This window comes from Hyperolius riggenbachi, chromosome 1 (assembly GCF_040937935.1).
Source record: "Hyperolius riggenbachi isolate aHypRig1 chromosome 1, aHypRig1.pri, whole genome shotgun sequence".
In the NCBI taxonomy this organism is placed as follows: Eukaryota; Metazoa; Chordata; class Amphibia; order Anura; family Hyperoliidae; genus Hyperolius; species Hyperolius riggenbachi.
Window position 1 is genome coordinate 547,283,271 of NC_090646.1, and position 25,004 is coordinate 547,308,274.

General features: G+C 41.2%; 1 protein-coding gene across 1 annotated transcript in view; it reads right to left on the minus strand.

The window, feature by feature from the left end:
* The window catches only part of LVRN (laeverin), a 188,877-nt gene that overhangs the window by 59,606 nt on the left and 104,267 nt on the right, over positions 1-25,004 (minus strand). The window contains exons 5-10 of the mRNA XM_068247159.1: positions 24,422-24,576; positions 21,333-21,446; positions 17,436-17,579; positions 13,381-13,446; positions 13,174-13,239; positions 5,452-5,618 (exon numbers count right to left, since the gene is read on the minus strand). Of these exons, the coding sequence (XP_068103260.1) occupies positions 5,452-5,618; positions 13,174-13,239; positions 13,381-13,446; positions 17,436-17,579; positions 21,333-21,446; positions 24,422-24,576 (712 nt within the window). The remainder of the gene's footprint in view (positions 1-5,451; positions 5,619-13,173; positions 13,240-13,380; positions 13,447-17,435; positions 17,580-21,332; positions 21,447-24,421; positions 24,577-25,004) is intronic.

Sequence of the window (25,004 nt, forward strand, 5' to 3'; positions counted from 1 at the left end):
AGCCAACCTGGTGAGGTCGACTTCTGCAGCAAAGGACACCGGGAGCCACCGGAGCTGCGGCAAGGGCACAGGATGGCTGCCAGAGGCTAGAGGAAGCCCCATGTAAGTGGATTTTGATTTTTTAATCTGCCTGGACGTATCCTTTAAGTGGGGCGAGTGCTGCACTGTGGGCTAATTGTTGCACTTCATTTGTGGCATGGTTGTTGCACTGCGTGGTTAATTGTTGCATTTTATATGTGGCACGTGGGGCAATGTGTTGCATTTCATATGTGGGGTTGATTTCTGCATTTGTAATATGACAATACTACTACTGTTAACCAAGAGGTGTATAATGGTAGGTAGAAGGCAAAACTCATTAACCACTTGAGGACTGCGGTGTTAACCCCCCAAACCCCCCCCCCCCCCCCCCCTAGTGACCAGGCAATGTTTACGACAAAGCTGCAGGCCCGTACAACTCAGCTCACAAGTGATTCCCCCCTCCTTTTCTCCCCACCAACAGAGCTCTCTGTTGGTGGGGTCTGATCGCCCCCATATTGTTTATTTATTTTTTAAATAAATATTTATGTTCTTCATTTTTAAATAAATTTTGCTATTTTTTTTATTTTTTTACTTTCCCCTCCCTCCCTCTCCCCTGCCAGCCAATCACGCGATCGGCTGTCATAGGCTTCTGCCTATGAGAGCCGATCTCTCTCTTGTCCCCCAGGGGGACAGCCGTGTCACACGGTTGTCCCCAGTACAGCGCTGCTGCTGATCGCAGCGCTGTACAAAGTAGTTAGACGGCGAAACCGCCATCTAATAGTCTCCCGAGCAGCGATCGCTGCACGGAGACTGAAGGCAGGGCGGAGCTCCGCCCACCGTGCAGGAGATGCGCGCGCAGCGTGCGTGCGATCTCCTGATAGCCCCATAGAAGACCGTTCATGCCAATGGGCGTGGAGCGGTCCTGGGGCTGCCGCACTGCTCACGCCAATGGGCGTGGAGCAGTCGGCAAGTGGTTAAAGCATAAAAATAACTGATGCGTTCCTTTTCCTTGTTTTCTGCCTGAAAGAGTTTACATTTAGCTATGCAACTGACAGTTTCTCTCTAGTCAGGCCTAGTCAGACTATAGCCTGACCCTCACTGATAATGAACAGCCATAAAACACTTTCCTGGTAGAGAACGGCTTCCGAGAGCAGAGGATGGAAAAAAAAGGTCAATAGTTCATCTATTTTAGCCTTCTGAGACACAGAAACACTGTGTCAGTAAGCAAAGACCAAGTACTAACTCTACCTTTTTAATTTTTAAACTTAACATAAAAATGGATGATATCTAATAACAAGTCATTTTTAGGATTAGGAGCATAGATACAATGCTTTATCTCATCAGTTTAATAAGGGGTGTCATTCCACTAGAAAAGAATAGATTGCCATGTTTTTAAGTTTCCAGTATAACTTTGCTGTACTATCATGCTATTTTAGCCTCACAGTAAGTTACAACAGTCCTCACCAGTGACTGCTGATAGGGAATTGCAAGTGGGAAATTGATTTGCAGACCTTGTTCTTCTTACTTTGCACACCATCCTCACAAGGGAAACGTTTATCAACCCGATGCAAGTTCGCTTAATCCTTTCTTGCTAATGCATTTTTTAATAGGACACTCGCTATTTTTTGCAGCAGGGACTGGGGCTAATCCTTGGATAACTGCTGTACAACTAAGCTAAGAGTCACACAATGCACTATTTTTCTTTTTTACCTATTTTAAAGATCTGCAGTTCATAGTTCATAGAATCAGGATACTTTAAGCTTGATTTATCAAAGGCTTCCTCCCCAGAGATCTTTAAACATATCCAGTGAAGATATCATAAAAGATCCAACAGACCTGGCCTGGATTATTTAAAGTGACCTGACGTGAAAATAAACTGATGAGATAAATAATTGTATGTATCCTCCTACTCCTAAAAAATACTTTTTTTTTAAGCTATCCTATGGTGTTATTTTATATTTAAACATTTACTAAGTTGAATACAATGAATGTTTTGTTATCTCTGCTCAGTGGCAGCCTGTTGAGTGTGCCTAAATGAAAATACATGAACTAATGACCTTTTTTATCTCTCCCTGCCCTCAGAAGTTGTGTTATGCCAGGAAAACTTGTATGGCTGTAATGCGCTTATCAGTGATGTTTACTATATACCCGACAAGGTACCGACAAGACAGAAGCTGTCACTTCCATGCCTGGAAATTAACACTTTGAGGCAGTGAAATAAAGCAAGGAAAACAGCCTGGTTATTAATATGTTTTGCACTGTACATTCACAAGTTTATCTCATCAGCTTATTAAAGAGACACTGAAGCGAAAAAAAATGTTATAATGAATTGGTTGTGTACTATGAATAATTACTAGAAGATTAGCAGCAAAGAAAATATTTTCATATTTTTATTTTCAGGAATATAGTGTTTTTTCTAATATTGCATCATTCTATAATATGTGCAGATTACACAACACTCCGCATTCAAAATGATTCTTTCAGAGCAGTCTGTGAACTAATGACCTCTCCTCTGGCAGAGAAAAAGACATTTGTTTACTTACAGTTGAGATAATAAAAGTCAGATAACAGCCCTCTCCACCACTTTGAAAGTCGTAGAGATTAATGGATTTTTTGTATAGAGATAACAGCTGGAGTTTCTTAACTCTTCCTGTACTGGAAACAATTAGACTGATGTATCTGATCTCAATGTTTTATTTCTTAGCTGTACTACACATACAAATCATAATATCATAATTTTTTTTTCGCTTCAGTGTCTCTTTAAGGAGTGCCATTGCCTCAGTTACACTTTAAACATAGAACAACACACCTGATTTATAATAATTCACAATTGATACCTTGTAGGAGGGCAATTAAGGATAAAATATAACTTATAAATATATATTATATATTTATATATATATAACTTATAAAATATAACTATAAATATATAGCAAGTATGGCAGCAAGGCAGCAGCCAAAACGGTTTTGGCTGCTGCCTTGCTGCCATACTTGCTGCTACTTTAATATGTGTACTATGTGATTCTTGATAATTTCTTTATTATTTTAGCACTTTTTGCACTCTGGCACTTTAATACTATTTACTCCTGACGAAGTTTCTAATTAAATGAAACGAAACATGTAGGGTTCTTGGTGTGGGGTCTATAATAAAAACAATGGGAGATTGATAGGTTTGTCATATGACTGATAACCATATACCTATCAACCCAATTGTGGTCACGTTGTTCACTATTAGTAGTATCTGTATTCCGTCCTATTTTAGCTTAATGAATTAAAAGTTATATTTTATCCTTAATTGCCCTCCTACAAGGTATCAATTGTGAATTACACTTTAAACATAGTCTGCTGTTAAGAGCTTAGGATTTGCCACACTCAGATGGGTCACGTCAGAGCACAGTGAGAGTTGCCGAGAGATTTGACAATTACTTTTGTTGTAAGAGCTGTTGCAAGCAGCATCCACAGCAAGATCTTGAAAAAAAAATCAAGGCTGATGGAAGACTTTTTTTTTTTTTAAGCTAGTATTGCGGATAACTTCATTAGACTGCTGTTACACAACTGATAATTTACTAATTTATATTGGCAAACCCCACTATGTTAGACCCTTTTGCTTCTGCTATATTAGGGCTGTGTGTAGACATTGATATGTTTAAAGTGGACCAGAACTCTTGCACAAGACAGAAGAAAAACATAGAAAACTGCACCCTGTATGTATTTAGAGAGTTTAGCCTGTTTAATTCCCCCTTATCTTTGTCTAATCACAAGTTGTAATTTGATATATCCGCTGGGTCACCTCACAGCCGCGGCAGATAAGCTCATTTAAAGTGACTCCGAGCTCAGAGTAAAAATAAAATTTGAACGTACCCGGGGCTTTCTCCATCCCAGCCCTGGTCGGGACGTCCCACGCCGGCCTCCTGGCTCTTCTCCCGGCGGCTGTCCGCATAGCGCGGACAGGCCGGGCCCCCGGGCGACACTGGCGAGTGTCGGGGCTTCTCCTTCCGTATACGTCACGAATGACGTCACAAGCCGGCCGCCGCACGTCATGACGGCGGCCGGCGTGACAGAACGGCGCATGTGCGATTAAACCGCACATGCGCCGTGCTGTCACGCCGGCCGCCGTCATGACGCGCGGCGGCCGGCGTGTGACGTCATTCGTGACGTATACGGAAGGAGAAGGCCCGACACTCGCCAGTGTCGCCCGGGGGACCGGCCTATCCGCGCTATGCGGACAGCCGCCGGGAAAAGAGCCAGGAGGCCGGCGTGGGACGTCCTGACCAGGGCTGGGATGGAGAAAGCCCCGGGTAAGTTCAAATTTTATTTTTACTCTGAGCTCGGAGTCACTTTAAAAGCAGTGGATGCTAAATGGAGCCTAAACTGAGGATATGGATGTTACCTTTTAAGATAATACCAGTTGCCTGACTCTCCGGCTGATCCTGTTTCTCTAATACTTTTAACCACAGTCCTTCAACAAGCATGCAGATCAGATGGCCTCTGACTAAAGTCAGACTGGATTAGCTGCATGCTTGTTTCAGGTGTGTGATTCAGCCACTTCTGCTGCCAAAGAGATCAACAGATCAGACTGACAAGCAACTGGTATTGTTTACATCTGTGCTGCGTGGGCTCTCCAGCTCCTCAAAGCCCCCCTCCGCAGCGATTCCCAGCCTTGCTCCCTTTCCCTCCCTCCCCTCCTCTTTCTGGGCGGCACAGAACAGTGATCCGTCCTGCGCCGCCTAGGATAGGCTTCAGCCTATCAGATGCCGGCGATCCCCGGCCAATCGGAGGCCGGGGATCGCCGATCTCCTTTACGGCGCTGCTACGCAGCAGCGCCGTATGATGTAAACAGCGGGGATTTCTTCCCCGCGTGTTTACATTTAGCCTGCGAGCCGTGATCGGAGGCTCGCAGGCTGTTCACGGAGACAACCTCCGTGAACTGACATGGAACGTTTACATAGAAACCCACAAACGACCAGCCGCCGCCTATCGGCATTGGCTGGTCGTTAAGTGGTTAAAAGGAAACATCCATATCCCTCTCAGTTAAGGTTCCCTTTAACAATATATCTGCTTCCATGGAAGCAGGAAGTAGAAACAGTGCACCTATATAGTAGGATTTGTATCAGCTGCAACACATAAATGTTTTTCTTTAAATGTTGTTATGCTGTTATCTTTGAGAGCAGGAAGTTCTGAGTTCAGGTCCGCTTTAATGTAGTAATGTTAGCAAGAGCCATTGTGTAAAATGATTTATACATTGGCATATTACATTATTTACTGTAAAAAAAAAAAAAAGATACAAATTACATATACAAAAACAAGTGTGTTTTCCACGCAGATAAGTGAGAACCCTAATTGATTTATTGTAATACAGTGTAGATTGCTTGAGGAAGCATCTGTCACCTTGGTAAATGAAGGTGACTGGTAATTTACTACGTATAAACATACTTGTCACTTGTGATGTTATCAGAGGTGGCTGTCTTGAATTGGTTTTGTGCCAGCATCCCGGTAGATGTGTTTACCGTTACCAGTGGTATGCCCTTCTGCCATGTCCAGGAATCCATGATCTCTTTCAGTGATGCTGGTAATCGAACTTCATCTTGGTCATCTATAAGCTTAGAAGATGGCATATGCTGTTGACTTTGATTAGACAATGCACACAAACATTTTGCATACATTCGTGAATCCATCTTAAAGTGGACCCAAATTAAAAATACAAGATTTCAGAAATAAAATCTATTTTCTAACTTATAATAATAAATAGCAGCCTTTTTTCAGCTGCATGATGGCATATATAAAATATTTTACATTTATTGGAGGAACCCCTCCCTTCCTTTCATATTGCCGGGACAGAATCCGGCAGGCTGGTGGAGGAGATAAAAAACAAAACACAGGCTGCTACTGATGATGTCACAGGGGAGGTGATCTTAACTTGTGTGAGATTTCACATAGACGACGCCCCTGTGAGGGAGGGCAGCTAATGACAAACACACCCATGATCTAAAACCTCCTACAAAGCTCAGAAGTAATGGCTGCCACCTGTATAATCCTAGTTATGAAAAGAGAAGGGTGAAAAGCATGCACTGAAATGCTATAGGCTTGAAGGAGTGTTTATTTATCTTTGTATGTGTCAGAGTGGTGCAACAAAATATTTTGAATTCAAAAAATGTTTGGTTTGGGTCCACTTCAATAAGAACCAAAAATTATTTTTTACCCCTGCTTTGAAAAACTGTGGTTTTGGTAAATAAAAATTATAGTTGCTCATGCATAGCAGAAATCATGGAGATGCAAGTGGTGGGTTTAATCCCGTAATAGAATTGTTAAACTCAGATTTGTTAGTCAGGTTTAAATTGATTGATCCATTTGCATAAACTTGGAAGAATTTGCACCTCTTTGATCATCCCTAGTCATGATCATGTGGTGCTTCTTTTTTTCAGTAGGCTAAAGCCAAATCCTACAAGTCTATCACCAAAACACAACGATTACATGCTTCTCCAGTTACAGTTCTTATGTGCGGCAATTGCTGCACTATGGGGTTATTGTTACATTTCATATGTGGGGTAATTTTTTGCATTTCATATGTGGGGTGATTGTGAGTGGTAAAGTTAACATTTCATGCAAAGCTGACTTAAGAAGATGGTTGAAGAACTCTACGGACCCGTTCCAATTCACTATTTCTCATAAGGTTTCTCCTAGTAGATAATTTTCATATTCATTTTCATATTCTGTTTAAAATAACCTTTGCACTCTGTAATTGAAAAAGTACCAAAACGTAGGTGAAAAAGTACTGCCAATATTATTTGGAGTATTTTCTTGCTTGCTGGCAGATGAAAAGTAATTTTATTGATAAGATGTGAAATATCACCTAGGAGAAAACATAGGAGAAAAAGGGAATTGGATCAGGCCCAATATCTCTAAAGGTGCCCATTAAGGGTACAATTTTAGCTAACAATGGAAGGAAAGAATCGGAAATCAATGATCGGGCCCAGAAATGGGATAGGAAATAAAACCTGATCATTTCAGATAGAATCGCTCTGCAAAATGGATCGATAAACCCATTACATAAATGACCACCTTAAAGGACCACTACCACGAAAAAAGTAGCCAGTTAAAATCTGACAGAACCAGGTTTTGGGCCATTCACCGCGTGTCTGCCTGTCAGAAAAAACAGTGATGGGCTGTGTAATTAGCCGCGTAAAGAGCCGCTCTGGCTTCAGTCGCCTCGGCTCATGACGTACTTGACTAATTAGCCACTCCCACTCCATTCATTCACTGTAAAAAGAGGGGCAGAGAGAGGCAGAGCTGAGGCGACTGAAGCCAGATCGGCTCATTACGCGGCTCGTTACACACAGCCCATCACTGGTTTTTCTGACAGGCAGACACGCGGTGAATGGCTGGAGAGGGAGAGCAGCTCATTGCGCAGCAGAGTTTGTTTTGACAGCTGCCTCCCTCAGTGCCTGCGGCATGCCTGTGTGAGGGGGTCCTTCGGGTGATGATGGGGAAGACTTTCAGCGTGTGAGTGTTTATACAATTTGGGCAGTTAGGGAGAGCCGGACTAAACCATTTGTTTGATCGTTTTTGTTTTTTTTCCTCAACACCTGACAAGGCTCCCCCCTGCTATGGCTTTACAGTTACAAAAGTCCGTCAGCGTAACTTCAGGGGCTGACGGACACAAGCTACAATGATATATGGCAAATTAAAGGGCCATGTCAGAAATAAGAAAAAATGACACAGTAAGGCTTTTGTATACTTCATGTATCTACTGTGAGGTGATTTCCCCTATGAGGAAATGGACTGGCCCAAAACCTGTCGGTTCTGTCAGATTTTGACTGCCTACTTTTTTCACGATAGTGGTCCTTTAAGGGTCGCTACTGGTGGTAACTCCATATGTGTGTTTCTAGTTCTGCCCACCTTGCGAAGCTTTCATGAGAAGGTTCTACTTTACCTGTTCGATTTTACATCTGTTTTGCACTAAGGAGAATCAGGCATGGTGTTCCTCTAATAAAGTTTATTACAAATTGATACTTTCACCAAAAGAAATGGCTTTATGTAAAGAAATATTATTACACTGGCATTGGGAGAACAGTCTGGTCATGCAATTCCTATTTCTACTGATGGTACAATCTCTGACTTGGCAGGACATTATTTTGAAACATAATAAAATGATTTCATTTTATATAGCATTTTTAATTCATGCAGTTTGCTTTATAACTATTATTGATGTATTTTTAGAATGCTGATACATGTATGCATCATAATTCTAAATGATGGATAATTGCAAGCCTGTGCTTAAAACTTCCCATTTATTTCTCCTTTTTTGTTCTAACATCAGTACGGCATATCCTGTGTGCATATGGCTACCAGCAGAATAAATGTAGTCATGATTTGCTCGGTTGCAGTACAGACATAATAGACTTTTTGGACATTTACAATTTCAATATGCACAATTACTGCAAGTAACCCCCAGAGACTTAGGTTACTTACCTCAGTCTTTGCTCCTCAAAAGGTGTGGTGTTTTACTACATTTTTTATTATACTTTTTGTCTTCTATGCTGATTTATACACAGTGTATCTATCTATCTATCTTACACACACATCCTTGTTAAGCTGATATTCCATCTTCACTTTCTTTCTGTTTTTTCTCACCTAGCCCGAGATTACAGAGTGTCTCAATTGAGCCTTTCCCTCGGGGTTTCATCGCTATTGTATAATTCTAAATGATCCTCCCTGGATGTTGCAAAGAAGCATGCACACAATTAAACATGAACAACCGCTCCAACATTAGGAGAGGACGTCTACACTTAGATAACACACAGAGATGGGAAGTAGTCAGAGAAATATTGAAAACATTTTACCAATACGTTGGATTTATAAACAGAGAAAACGAAGTATAATGTGTAAACCGCTCTTTAGAGAAGCTCGCTCAATCTCCATTACATTGGGTACATGATAGAGAGATGTAATAAATAACTGCCTTGGTGTATTTTTTCTAAATATACTTGCTAAATATACTTTCCACAAAAATCCTCCAAATGGAGAATTCTCTTACTCATTCCACTCAGGGCAAGTTTAGAGGGCTGCCAAGCCCCGTATCACCCTTCAGTAAAATTTGGTGCACCCTCTGTGCTCCTTTAAGTCGCAGGAGATGTGTCGGGTGTCCCGGACAACATGTGTCAATGCTGGGAAGAGAATGTGATTGGCCACCTATCTACAATAAGATGCACAGCCTCTGGCTTGTTTATCGCAGGAGAAGAGCAGTATCGGTAGGAGGGAGGAAGGATCCATGCTCTATCAGCTCGTAGGTATTTAGGTGTTATACTGACAGTGGTTTGGACTGTTATTTCCTGCATTGGCCAGTACAGGTACCTACGGTTCATAAAAGAAAATCAGATCACCATTTGTCCTATACAAGTTAGCTATCCAAAGTGTTTGAGCTGCCCTGTAATTTGTGTAAAAGCTAAATATCCAAGTCTGGCCAACTCTGAATCGGTGACCTCTGAAGCGCCCCTCGTACACATCAGCAAATTCAATCAGCATGTATTATGAAGTGCATAATTAACACTAAGCATAATCAAGTACATGCCAGATTTTATTTTTGGACAGTTTTCACAGATGGGATGAGTCTACAGATGTGTGACTCAGTATGAAAATACACAGGGCAGTAAAACATATTGACTCACCCAATCGTATGAGGCTATTTTTTATTAGTCTGAGATTTCCCATTTTCCCTTAAAGTGGGATGCGGAGCAGGTATAGGTTAGAATTTCTGCTGGTCTTTTATTTTTGTCTATGTACGTTAGGCAGTGAAGGAAATCTCCCAAAGGGAATCTCACCTATGATAACTGTGTGCCCATCAGGAAATGTATCTCACATTCCTGGGATCCAATTCAATTATAGCAATCACCAGTGATAAAGAACACCTGAGTTAAGGATTGGGGAAAAGTGACATACTTATCACAGTAGCTGTAATCCTCTGGATGGTCCAGAGCCTTCCCAGACCCTGGTAGATCCCAGCCTAGGGTCCCTCTTTATCTAGCCATGCTCCTGGCTGTGGACAAGCAAATGCTGACTGAGCAAATGCAATTTGAATCCACACATGCCCAGTAAAATTCAGCTGCTGATGTATGCCTTTTTTTTCTCCATGCACAAGCGTTTAGTTCTACTGAGCATGCACAGATATTAGTTTGCCCAGAGAGGTATGTCACTTCCCCCCAGCACTCCACCCACTTACTCTGCTTCCCTCCAGTGCTTTGCTCGCTCAATCGGTGTACCCATACCTTTGGGTGGGGGGTGCTAACTGGCTACCTATACTTTGGGAGCTAATCTGGCTACCTATACTTTGAACGCTAACATGGCTACTTATACTTGGGGGTCTGTTCTTGTTACCTATACTTGGGGGGCTACTGATACTGGGGGGGGGGGCTAATCTGGCTTCCTCCATTGTGCCTCTATACTGGGGTCTGCCTGAGGCACCTTTTTTTTCGAGAGGGGGGGGGGGGGCAATCAAAACTTTGCTATGGGGCCCCATGATTTCTAGCTTTGCCCCTGTTAGCTTGGGTGCCCATGCAAGAAAGAAGCGATTTTAGTTTATTTTTATCAACCTTCTTTTCACTTGATTCAGTAATGGGATTTTTAGATATGCGGAGACATCGTTTCACATTGTAATTCAGGGCAGATGAGTGTTACACTTATTAGTTTTGCAATCCTGGTGCAATTATTTACAGACACACCCAGTTACCAGCCACTCAGTGCCTATCTAAAGACCTGTGTCTCCAGCACACACATCAACAGCCACAGATGGTTATGATTTTTTGCATTGAAGTTAAGTAAAGTATTTGCAATGTTTTTACTTTTCCTGGAGAGAACTTTTTTTTCTTTGTATTTTCTTTCTTAATTTTACTTAAGTACAGTGGCATTTTATGGAATGCAAATGCACACATGCCCCATTGTATACCACTGCATTTTAAATATGATTCAAATTACCATGTTCTATATCCACAAAATAGGAAATATTAATACATACTTAAAGCGGATCCGAGATGAAACACTAACTAAAACAAGTAACTTGTCTATATATCTTATCTAAAGTTTAGATAGTTTACACAGCATATCTAGCTGCAAAAGTTTAAAAAGTGTATGATTATTTATTCGTGTGATACAATGGGGGCAGCCATGTTCTTTTTGTCATATTGTCACAGGCTAAGAGCTGGAGATGGTATCAGATTTCTTGGATGTAAATTCAGTCCCCTCTCCTCCTCCCTTCTTCCCTTCTGCCTTTGAAATCAATGGCTAGTAACACCTACCCCTCCTCCTGCCCAGACTGAACTCCTGTAAGCCCTTGCTATTGTCTGAAAGTGCCTTGGCACTCTGAGGGCTGTATGCGTGGCTTTTTTAGTTTATAGGGAATTAAACTATTAAAACAAAAACAAAAAAGTATTTGGCTTGAGGAATGCCCTATAAACTGTAGGAAAGGGACATAATTATGCAATGAGTAAAAGTTCATCTCGGATCCACTTTAAATAACAGTTTCCTATAATCCATTTCTTTCTCACAATGTGGAAGTCAAATTTGCAATCTTTGTTTGAAGGACTTTCCGACCAGATAACACACATCTTATTCAAACAACTGAGTTTCAACAATGTTAAAACACATCTCTCATGCCATTTGCTGGCTAGCCTGATTGAATATGGTAGTTTAGTATGGCCCCGATTATTTAGCCATTGGAAAGGATGCAGTATCATGTTCATAAATGAGTGCATGGTACCACACCCTGATGCATGCAGAATTCATAAAAGCGTGGTGATTATTGAAAGTGCACAACTTTCTAAGCTACAAAACTAGTGTCACCCTGGTCACACTGAGAATTTTTGTGTGTGTGTCTCATTGTGTATATTAATACTGGCCCCTTAACGAGACAGAAAGTACAGGCAGCAAGAAACCCTGTGAACATATTTGGCTGGACAAAGTCAAGACAAAGTCATTCATGAAAAAAGGCGCCTGGAAAAAAGGGCCCAGGGGATTGCCGCTAGTAGAATATCACTAAAATTAGCGATATTCTACTGCTAGATTCCAATAGTAAAATATTGGTAAAGTATTTTACTATGGCTAAACCTAGCCCTAATTTCACACAGGACCCTCCCTCTATTAATGCCTAACCCTAACCTCCCCCCCCCCCCCTGGTGGTGCCTAACCCTAACCCCCCCCCCCCCGGGGGTCCTTTAACTATAAGAACCCCCATGATGGTGCCTATCCCTAAGCCCCCCCCCCAGTGGTGCCTAACCCTAAGACCCCCTCGAGGGTCCCTAACTATAAGAACCCCCATGATGGTGCCTATCCCTAAGCCCCCACCCCAGTGGTGCCTAACCCTAAGACCCCCTCGAGGGTCCCTAACTATAAGAACCCCCATGATGGTGCCTATCCCTAAGCCTCCCCCCCCCCAATGGTGCCTAACCCTAAAATCCCCTCGAGGGTCCCTAACTATAAGAACCCCCATGATGGTTCCTATCCCTAAGGCCCCCCCCAGTGGTGCCTAACCCTAAGACCCTCCCCCTTGTTGTTTCCAGACCCTAAGACATCCCTCACTTCTGATTCAAAGTCTTATATATTTATGGGCACCTTCAATCAGAATTGCTGCCTGTAGCAGGAAAAGCTCCTTAGGGTCTCTTTTTCTTGTTAGTTGAAATTAATCCTGAATTTGCATTGCGGGCTACATATCCCCTCTGCTTCTATTTTCATATATCATTACCCAAGAGTGCCATTATTACTCCTGCAATGACTATCAGATATGCGGAAAAAAACAGAGCAAAGATGGTTCAGATGTCATGGTACATTGGAGATCTGAATTGCCAGATAAATGGTTGTTCTATTGCGGAGAATCGCTTTAATGTAGAAATTGGTACCGCTTGCCTCTTTTCTTTCCATCTCAATGTTTTGGTAACCTTTGCAGAAGGTGCATGACACAGATCTTCATATCTCCTAGCGTTGCTAAAAACCAGTTTGCACTTCAGGCTTACTCATTTTGTGTATATCTCATTTAAAATACTGCATGCCCCATTAAAAAGCAGGCTTAGCAATAAGATCTGCAGTACTGAATTTGGAAAGTTAGTCGACTGTAAAAAGCATGAAATAATTATGTAGATTATACAGATGAAGAAAGATGGAAAAAAGTACCATTTGTAGATGATTCCACAGATCATCCTGGCCAGCATTTGAGAATGAAAATTTCTTCAAGTATGACTGTGATGAGACAAATGGAAGGTGCATTACTTCTCGAGGAGGCAAGCAGAGAGATCCATGTTGTATCAATGAATCAGATGAGCCTATCTAGTCTTATATTGCCAAAGTTCAACATTTCCAAAAATGATTTTCTAAACTCACGCTGATCCCTTTGAGGAAGAGTTTTTCTGTCAGAAATCTGGATGCCATTCGAAGTAAAGCAGCTGCCTGTTGGGAAAGAGGACAATTTATTTTATGTTATGAAACCAAGATTTTTAGCAAATGAAGGAAACCTGAAATGTGATAAATATAGAGGCTACCATAAAGAAAGAGATAGAGGCTACCATAAAAAGAGAGAGAGAGAGCGAGAGAGAGAGAGAAAAGGATACAAGAAGTAAAGATACATACTGTACATCACACCTCCAAGCTTGCTGCCTCTGTCTTTTAATAGTCATCTAGGAAGGAGAGGGGTGTTTCTGTCTTGCTAGCAGACAGGCTTGCCTTCCTTTCAATAGGCGTGAAATAAGAGCAGCACACAGGGGACAAATAAGGGCAACACAGAGGGGAGCAGATGAAGGCAGCACATGGGGGTGAGATAAGAGCAGCACACAGGGTGACAGATAAGGGCAGCACACAGGGGTAAGATAAGCAGTACACAGGAAAACCCATAAGGACAGCACACAGGGGGACAGAAAAGGGCAGCACATGGGGACAGAGTAGGATAGGACACAGGGGGACAGACAGGGACAGTACACAGGAAGTGAGATATGGGCAGCATACAGGGGGACAGATAAGGGCAGCACATGGGGGTAAATAAGAGGAGCACACGGGGTATCGGATAAGGGCAGCACATAGGAGGTGAGATAAGGGCAGCACACAGTTGGACAGATGAGAACAGCACATAGGGGAACAGATAAGGGAAGCACACATGTGGACAGATAAGGGCAGCAGACAGGGTTGAGATAAGGGCAGCACACGGGGACAGATTAGGGAAGAACACAGGTGGACAGATAAGTGCAGCACACAAAGGGTGATGAGTCCCCACAGTTCCTGAGTCCTCCAAACAGCATGTTCATTAGCTATGGGACACTGCGCCCCCTAGTGGCTGGAAGGTGGCGGCGCCAAGGGCATTAGCCATGTGTGCACTGTAGATATGCATCTGGGCTGTAGTGTTAGAAGGTAGGGCAGTTCTAGGCTATAGAGCTCACAGGGCGAGGGTGTAGAAATTACACTACCTGTAGATTCATGCACAGTAATATGATGCAGTAGCCAGATTGCCCCCCCCCCCCCAGTAAGTTCTTTCATCTGAAGTCCCATGGCCATAGATTTACAAACCTCGCCACGATTGCCCGCCGCACGCGCCCATGCAACTACATTCTTATCGCCCATCAAAGTGCCTGTGATCAATGATCACCGACATCAATGAGATGCGAGTGGTCACTGAGAAAATGAAAGTAAAAAACACACACACTTCTGTGTATGCACAGGAATAAAGTGTGGGGGGCGGAGCATCTAGTGGCCAAATCGTTTACTACACCTACATACATTAAATATACCTACATCCATTAAATTAAATAAAAATAAATAAATCCCCCATTAATTAACCCCTTATCTCCCCCATTTTCCCATAGTTACCAAAATAAAACACGTGCATAATAAAAGTTACATTAACCACTTCAGCCTTCAGTCGTTTTTCACCTTATGCATCCGAGCAATTTTCACCTCCCATTCATTCGTCAATAACTTTATCACTACTCTTTACAATTAATTGAACTATATCTTGTTTTTTCCGCCACTAATTAGCCTTTCTTTGGGTGGTACATTTTGCTAAGAATATTTTTTTTCTAAATGCATTTTAACGGGAATATTAAGAAAAAAGTGAAAAAAAAAATATTTTTCAGTTTTCGGCCATTATAGCGTTAAAATAATAGATGCTACCATAATTAACCACTTTAGGATCCTTGGTACGCATATCCACGCTCCTTTAAAGTTCACGTGCGGATCAGGGGCGTAGATATGCATACTGCTGCCTTACCGTCGCGTTCACTATCCCCGCGCAGTTTTCCGCCGATTCGCCGTCGCAGCCCCCTCCATCTGTGATCAGGATGTGAGAATCTTTTGATTCTCAATCCCGATCACCGTTCCCGTGTCTTCGGAGAGCTTCTTAACGTCGCATAAGCTCTCAGACCCGACACTTCCGTGTTCGGCTGTGGCCAAAAAGTAAAATACACCTATTTATGCCACTATACTGTTTTCTATAGAAAGTTTATGATTATTTTTTTTATTATTACTTTTAACCCCTTCCATCCCTGCCCCACAGTTACAGAAATAAAACACTTGTTAAAAAAAATTACAGTTCATTTTTTTTACATAAATAGTTACCTTAGAGACTTTTGTAATACGGATGTCATGAGAGTATATTTTTTCAAAAAAGTTCTTGTAATAAGTGAAAAAGTATTAAAAATCCCTAAATTGAAAAATGCTCCTTCATTTCCAGTTAAAATATTATCACCATACATTGTACTAGGGACACAATTTAAACGTTGTAATAAACCGGACAAATGGGCAAATAAGATGTGTGGGTTTTATGTACCAAAGCACATTTTATTTTAAAACTATAACGGCTGAAAACTGGGAAATAATCATTTTTTTTTCTTTTTTGCCCTATTATTCCCTTTACAATGCATATAAAATAAAATAATTCAGAGCAAAAACTACCACCCAAAGAAAGCATAATTTGTGGCGAAAAAAAAGAATATATAGATCATTTCAGTGTGATAAGTAACAATAAAGTTATCGCTGAATGAATGGGAGGAGTGCTGAAATGTGAAAGTTGTTTTGGCTTTTAAGGGGAAAAACCTATGATCCTGAAGTGATTAAAATCCACTTATTTTATTTGCCCATTTGTCCCAGTTATTACACAATTTAAATTATGTCCCTATCACAATGTATGGCACCAATATTTTATTTGGAAATAAATGTGCATTTTTTCAGTTTTGCGTCCATTACTATTTACAAGCTTATAATTTAAAAAATAATCATAATATACCCTTTTATCATGTGTATTATAAAAAGTTCAGACCTTTAGGTAATTATTTATGTTTTGTTTTTTGTTTACTTAATTTTTTTTTAAAGTAAAACATTTATTTGGGTATTTTTTTGGAGTGTGGGGGGTAAACAGTTAATTTTAAATGTAATAAATTGTATTTATTTTAAAATAAAATGTATGTAGATGTAGTTTTACATTTACTATTTGACCACAAGATGTCCACAGTCAAAAAAAATTTTTAAGTCCTGTAAGCGAGCGCTCTCGCTTACAGGATGTGACTGAAGGACGGGAAACTTTTGAAAAGAACTTCTGAAAGAACTGTATTCCCATTCATTGATCTCCGGGCTAATGGGCGGTGGCACAGGAGCGTGCAGGCGTGCGTGCGATCGCGCTCGGGAGCGCGCATCAGAGCAGTATTTTGGACGTAGCAGCTACGTCCAAAAGGCAAAAATGGTTAAAAAAAACATAAATAGTTACCTTAGGAACTCAACCTTTTTAATATGTTTGTCATGAGGGTATATTACTGTTATTTTTGCAAATAAGGGCTTTTTCCAAATTAAATATTGTCGCCATACACTGTACTAGGGACATATTTTAAATATTGTAATAACTAGGGCAAATGGGCAAATAAAATGTGTGGGTTTTATCCACAGTAGCACATTTTATTTTAAAACTATAATGGCCGAAAAATGAGAAATAATTTTTACATTTCTTTCTTATTATACCCATTAAATGCATTTAGAATAAAAATAATACTTAGCAAAAATTACCACCCAAAGAAAGCTTAATTGGTGGGAAAAAACAAGACATAGATAATTTCGTAAAGTAATGGACGAATGAAAGGGAAGATCACTGAAATGTGAAAATTGCTCTGGTCCATAAGGAGAAAAACCCCTTAGGGGTGAATTAGTGAAAAGACATTTTGTTCCGGGTTAGAGTGCACTTCCTCTTTTTCTGCACACACAAAATCGCTTGATGACATTCAGAGAAAAAAGAAAAACGATTCATCATCAGTATTGTAGGACTTACTGGAAAGAATTGAACTTTTTCTGGTAGAAAACTTTCCATCTTTAACTTCCACATGCAAATTGAGAAATCACTGAATAAGCTATAAGGTCTCCCATAGCTTGCAGTGGGGTCATGACGTGAAAAGGGCATTTTCTCTTACCTTGTTATATGTGAAGTCATCAAATAAGAGTAGTATATTATACACGTTATTAATGTCTTCTTCTTTCACTGATACAGATCTGGCGCTTGTTCGGGCATCTTTCTCAAAAATATTTACCAGGTTGTGTAGCATAAAAAACTCATTCTGCAAATTCGAAAGCAATACTTAACTTGCCAAAAGTCAAATAAAATATGAATGACTGCATTACAGAAATTAATGTTTAACTGTACAGTATGCTTATGTTGTCTTTAGAATGATCATGCTGAAAAAGACTGAGGGCCCGTTTCCACTTGTGCTGTGGAAATCGCCGTGGTAAAAATTTGCATGCGGATGCGAATTTTCATGTGAATTTGCATACGATTTCGCATGGATGACGATGTATGCGAATTTAACCATGGCAGTGCCTGTGTGCTTTTCCATTGATTCCATGCGAAATCGTATGCGAATTCGCATGAGAATTCGCATACCACTACCGCATGCGAATTCCCTATATGTATGCGATTCACATAGTGGTATGCGGTATGCAAATTCTGATGGCTCTGCTGTGCAGATTTTTTTCTGCACAGAAAAAAGCAAAGGAATCCTGACAAGTGGAAACAGTCCCATCCACTTGTATTGGCTATGCAAATTAGCATGCGGCAAACGCATGCGAATTCGCAATAGTGGAAACGGGCCCTTAGGCAGAGGACATACTTGTTTATCAGATTTCTGCACATATTTTTCTGCATACTTTTTCTGAACACCATGTGTGATTGTATGCAGAATAACGTGCATGTTTTTTCAGAACAGCTAACGTAATTGATAGAGAAAACTGGCAACATGTGCAGAATTATCCAGCAGGATGTTAGGTTTTTTTTTTTTCTGTGCATGAAAAACTCATTAAAGTACCCCTGAACAGGCTTTTGAACAATATACTTTTTATATTGTTTGATTTCTGGTGCTGTGACATATCTCACAGCACCATCTAGCTCCCCCTCTGTTCCCCACTCTACTTAGTCTTCAATTATGGGAGGGGAGGAAGTGTCAGTACTTCCTTCTCTCTGCCTGACCTTAGTTCCGCCCCCTGCACTTGAAGCTTTTAGTTCCTGATCTGAGTACTGCTAAGAAGGATTTTCTTCTTTTTACTATAAAAAAAATCACTAAAATCAAAAAGTGGACAGTGCAAAACAGATGTTATGTAAGTAGAGCAACTATTTATGTACTTATACATGTGTTTTTTTTTTCCTGAAATAGTATGGCTGACAGCTCCACTTTAATAGAGATGGAGACAGCAACTGTGAAAAAGGACTTAGAGACAGAAGTATACTACTGGGGAGCAGCCCCTGCATTCGCGGGGGGGGGGGGGGGGGGGGTCTGAGCTGTGGGGGACCCAGCTACAAAGCCTCCTCCCTTTCAATGCAGGCCCCACCCTCTACAATGATAGATGGTGATGTTGTGGCCCTAATTGTAATAGGGGAGATCATGCAGGTCACTACCTTTATATGACCTCTGAAAGGTGCCAGTTGCCAGAGGGGTTGTGAATTATGGGGAGGGGAGTGGGGGTGCTCATCAAAGTTTTGCCAAGTTAAGCCCTATGATACAACTATAGAGATGTGTGAAGGTGGCACATACAGAAAGTGACCACAGCAGCGACAACTGAAAAGAGTTGAAAATCTCCTTCCACACTATCCAACATTAAATAATTTTATTGGAGCATTGGAGCTTTTGTTTAACCTTAGTAGAAGTCTACTTCAATTAGGCTATTTTAAATAAAGTTTTTTTCTTTCCTTTAGACCATTACTGGCCTGCTTCAGTTCTGCTACAAAACTTGCTTATCAGTGTCAAATACAGTGAACAATGCCCCATTCCCCTATTACAAATGTACACCTCTCTCGTTACATGTAAGGATAGAGTGCTTTTGAAAATATGTTAATTTCTTCATTTTTGTAAAATGGAAGGATGTAAAAATTGTGGAGACTTTTTGGCCACACGTGAAATAGCTGTTCAGAGAGCGGAAGTGCTCTGCGCTGTCTAAATGGCACAGCGTGCTCCTGTATTCTGCATAGGAGATAATTAGTCCTACGCTTTCACATACCCTCAATTCATTTCCATTTTCAGGTGATTGCGTTGTGCAGCAACCCAGAGAAAGCTACACCCCGCCATGTTAAACAGAACCTCTATAATTGTTCATAAAAGCATCATAGTAAATGTCTTCCGCTGGGAAAATGTTCCTGAAATTGCGTTCATTTAAGTAGCGATCTGACAGATACACTTGACATATTCACTGACCCCTTTTAACCTGTTTGCGCTGCTTAGATGGGATGTTTTTCATTGATGCCTTGATATAAATACTTGAAATAACAGGATTTCCCTTCTCCACAGTCTGCTCATCACAGAGCTGCACAAAGCTGAAGAACATCTCAAGTCCACTGTTACAAGTGAATGAACCAGGCTTTGCTTTCAGCTAGTGGATTTACAGTATACATGAATCAGGAGGACATGGGCCTTAAGCCTTGGTAGCTAAATTTAGATAATCACATATTGAACAACTTTTAATATAATACTAGAGAGGTGAGAGAAAGGCAAATGTTCCTTTGATTATTATTTTCATTGACCAGGAAACCGAAATGTGCAATTCATTTACACAGCTGCTGGTTAATTGTTAGGCAGCCAGAAATTCTGGTTAACGTTTAGTTATTGTTTGAATGGAGATTTGATTAGAAGGGAAATTTGTGAAGACCATTCTGGTTCAAATAAATGCAGATAACTAAACAGGCCTTAATTTCTAGGACACACAAACAGCGTGACATCTATTCCTCTACGCCATACATGTCAAATTCTGGCCTTCGGGCCAAATCCGACTAGCTGTGCCATCAAATTTGGCCCGCAAGTGGTTTCCCCGCTTTGCATTATATTTGACTCGCGAGTACTTGAGTGCTAAGCATATATGGCTGCATGCTGAAACTATGAAGCCACATGGTAAAGGGAGAGGGACCACTAGACACTAGGAAACTGTATGGGGGAGGAAGGCGTCCACTAGACACCAAGGAACTGTATAGGGGAGGAAGGGAGGCCCACTAGACACCAGGGAACTGTATAGGGAAGGGAGGTGGGGAGCTAGAAACCGGAGGGGGGAACTAGAAACCAGGGAACTGTATGGGGAGGAGGGCATTAGATAAAAGGGAGCTGTATAAGAGAGGAAGGTTGGTCCACGATTGGTCCCAGTTTTCAATTTAGGCCCCAATTTTCAATTCAGGCTCACTGTGTATTTGAGTTTGACACCACACAAGTACTTTAGCCATTCTTCTGCAGATGGATTGTTTAAAGTGTATAACAAAGTAATAGTGATATAACAAAGTAATAGTAACAGATGACTACCTTTTTGTTAAGCATAGCTTGAAGTACTGTGATACAGTGTATCTCACATCTGGCCTGAAGGACCAGTCACAGGTCATGACTGAGGACTGATTTAAGAAACACTGTTGTCATGGATACTTATGTTGACTACCCTGATTCAACAGCCTTAGGACAGGTTCATACTAGACCTAAAAACAGACTGTTTCCATAGCGGAGACAAGCAGATAAACAGAGATGACTCTATGGGTCCGATGAACGATCTGCCGGTAATATTGCCGCGTGCGACCCGTGGTACATGGGTAATGCAAGTGTTGCTGTGTTATGCAAGTAACTTAACACACCTTACCATAGCAACACTTACACTACCCATATACGCATGTCATGCTAATTGCAAAATATGCAGTACTCTGCGGGTGTTAATGGTAACATTACCGTGCTCTACCTGACGAGACCATATTACTGGTGGTCACTCTATGTTACTAATAGGATTTTGTATCCAACTGAAAAAAGATCCTTTAGGACAAGAAATATGTGTTGGTGATGGTGAAGAATTATACTTACCAGTTTAAATTTGGGCTCAGCAAAGTTAGCACCTATATATTCCATGTAAGAGGCAAAGCCTTCATTCAGCCAAATATCGTTCCACCACTTCATTGTTACAAGATTTCCAAACCACTGGTATAGAAATAAAAACATGAAATAACATTTCCTTGTATGATTGTGTACTGCCATTCTAAATGACCAGAAGTAACTCATTGTTAAAGTGCTATTCCACTTGTGTTCATTAAAAAGCAATTCCCTGCATGTAGCTCTATACATCGCAAATTAGTTTTCAATTCATATTTTCAATTTGTTACCTTGGGTGTATCTGCTGACCCAGCAGATTGCTTAAGGTGGCCATACATCAGGTGACTTGGCGGTCAATCAACCAATCTTATTTGATTATAATAATCGGATGAAAATAAGTACCGTCAAGAGCATGCCTGATTGACGATGCTACCAATTTTGGGCCCAAATTGGTCTCATGTATGGATCGGATATGCTGTTAAATGTAGGACTAACATGCTCGATCGGGTACACGGCGGGAACAGTGTGCGATATCAGGACAAACGCAATGGAACCCCCAATGCTGTCCATCCAATGTGCCCCCGGTGCCCCCTGCAGTACACATTACCTGTCGATGTCTGCCGCTGGCTTTGCGCTCCATCCTCCATGCACATACATGCGCCCAACATGATTGCCAGCATATACGTGGGCGCACGTGTGATGTCATGTCCATGGAGGACGGAGCATGGAGCCAGCAGCGGTCACTGACAGGTAAAGTATACAACACGGGTCACTGGGGGACAGCGCTGGGGCTGGTGAGGTGGCGGCAGTTGCAGCCTCACAAAGTCAATTTCTGAGAGATTTCATGCTGAAATAGATATAAAATGGATCATAAAATGAAATAAATAATGATTTTGTACCACTAATGCATGTCATAACATTTTTATCAATGGTTTCATTTTACTTGAAAGTGCTTATATCTTATGTTTGGTGGATGCAGGCTAGTTAATTCTCTAATAAGAATAAATATTACATCTGTCAGAAACCCCAGTGATGAAATCTGTGTTGCTGAACTCCCGGGTTGACACAACTGCTGTGTCACCATCCATCACTTCCTTTTTCTCATCTAGAAATGATCCTTTCTTTCTTTACTTTCCATTTTCTCCACCAGTCACCATCCTTTTATTCCATGCCTTCCCTTTTCTCAGCCGGTCACCATCCATCACTTACTTTTTCTCAGCCAGATATCATCCTCTCACTCTATCACTTTCTTTTTGTCAGACAGTCACCAACCTTCCATTCTATACCTTCCATTTTCAAAGCCAGTCGCCATCCCTTCATTTCATACCTTCCTTTTTTGCATCCACACACCTTTCATTCTACAAATTCCTTTTTCTCTGCTAGTAACTATCCTTTTATTCTATGACTTGCTTTTTCTCTGCTAGTCACTATCCTTTGATTCCATACCTTACCTTTTCTCAGTGGCGTAGCTAAGGAGCTGTGGGCCCCAGTGCAAGTTTTACAATGGGGCCCCCAAGTACTCTATATTTAACAATTGATACAGCGCACCAAAACCTGCCAATGGCAACTATAGAGTCAGAGGTGCAAGAAGGGGATGGGGAACAGTTTGTTAATGATTACTACTATTCAAAGTATCTATAGGAGTGATTATTATGAGCACAGGACCAATAGAGAGCTAATATTGTAGATGAGGGAGGGCCCTTCGAGGTGCCTCTCTGGCCCAAGGGCCCCGATGCGGTCGCAACCTCTGCAACTCCTATTACTACGCCCCTGCCTTTTCTCAACTAGTCACCTCCTTCCTTTCATACTTTAGCTACCTTTTTCGCATCCAGTCACTGTCCCTTCATTCTATAACTTATTTTTTTCTCAGCCAATCACCATCCTTTCATTCCATATCTTCCCTTTTCTCAGCCAATCACCATCCTTTAATTCCATACCTTCCCTTTTCTTAGCCAATCCCCATCCTTTCATTCACTACCTTCCCTTTTCTCAGCCAATCACCATCCTTTAATTCCATACCTTTCTTTCTTTAGCCAGACACCATCCTTTCATTTCATACCTTACTTTTCTCAGCCAGTCACCATCCTTTCATTCCATACCTCCCTTTTCTCAGCCAGTCACCATCCTTTCATTCCATACATTCCTATTCTCAGCCAGCCTCCATCCTTTCATTCCATACCTTCCTTTTCTCAGCCAGTCACCATCCTTTCATTCCATACCTTCCTATTCTCAGCCAGTCACCATCCTTTCATTCCATACCTTCCTTTTCTCAGCCAGTCACTATCCTTTCATTCCATACCTTCCTTTTCTCAGCCAGTCACCATCCTTTCATTCCATACCTTCCTTTTCTCAGCCAGTCACCAACCTTTCATTCCATACCTCCCTTTTCTCAGCCAGTCACCATCCTTTCATTCCATACCTTCCTATTCTCAGCCAGCCTCCATCCTTTCATTCCATACCTTCCTTTTCTCAGCCAGTCACCATCCTTTCATTCCATACCTTCCTATTCTCAGCCAGTCACCATCCTTTCATTCCATACCTTCCTTTTCTCAGCCAGTCACCATCCCTTCATTCCATACCTCTCTTTTCTCAGCCAGTCACCATCCTTTCATTCGATACCTTAGTTTTTTGTAGCCAGTCACCATCATTTCATTCTATACCTTAGTTTTTAGCCGCCAGTCACTATCCTTTCATTCTATAACCTTAGTTTTTTGCAGCCAGTCACCATCCTTTCATTCCATACCTTTACTTTTCTCAGCCAGTCACCATCCTTTCATTCCATACCTTCCTTTTCTCAGCCAGTCACCATCCTTTCATTCCATACCTTCCCTTTTCTTAGTTAATCACCATCCTTTCATTCCATACCTTCCTTTTCTCAGCCAATCACCATCCTTTTATTTTTCAGATTCCTTTTCTAAGCTAGTCCTCCTCATCCTTTACTTCTATAACATTGTTTTTTTTGTCAGTTGCCATTCTTTCATTTACCATCAACTCCCTATTTTTAGACAATCACCTTCCAACTAGTCCCAAGAGTGATAAACATAATTAAATAAAAAAAAGTTCTGGGACATTTTACCACATGCCTGGTGTCCTATCTCATGAGCAACAATTAAGCAAGTCAGAGCCTTGGCATTGCTGAACTTCTGGTTTGGGTTGTATGCCAAAGAGTGTTCTTGGAAAGTAATTAACCCCCAGTTTTCCATGGCTCCAACTCCGAAGTCAGGAAAGGCTACAAAATCTGGAAAAGAAGAATTAAATAATTTAATCTTTACAGAAAATCAAATCCTTCAGTCATTTACCTCTAAAACCGATGATTGTATAACTGGAAAATGTGTGGTATAAATATGACTCACCCATTTTGTACTATATCTCCTGTCTAAAAACTTGAAGTCTTGATAATGTGCATTTCTAAGTCTAGCACGCTAGCTTCTACATGTGTCTCAGAAGATTCCTGATAGACCTTTATGGGGCTTTCACATAATACTACTAGATGCTTGACACAATCCAAAGAAAGCATTGGTACTTGCAGCCACTGATAAGTCTGGACCACAAAGGTGATAAAGATTTATGCAATGCAATATACTCTACCCAGGACAAGATTTTCTATTTCATTAACTCTGATTTACATTGTCATTTAGGGTTGTATCTAGTGCCTTAGGCCAGATC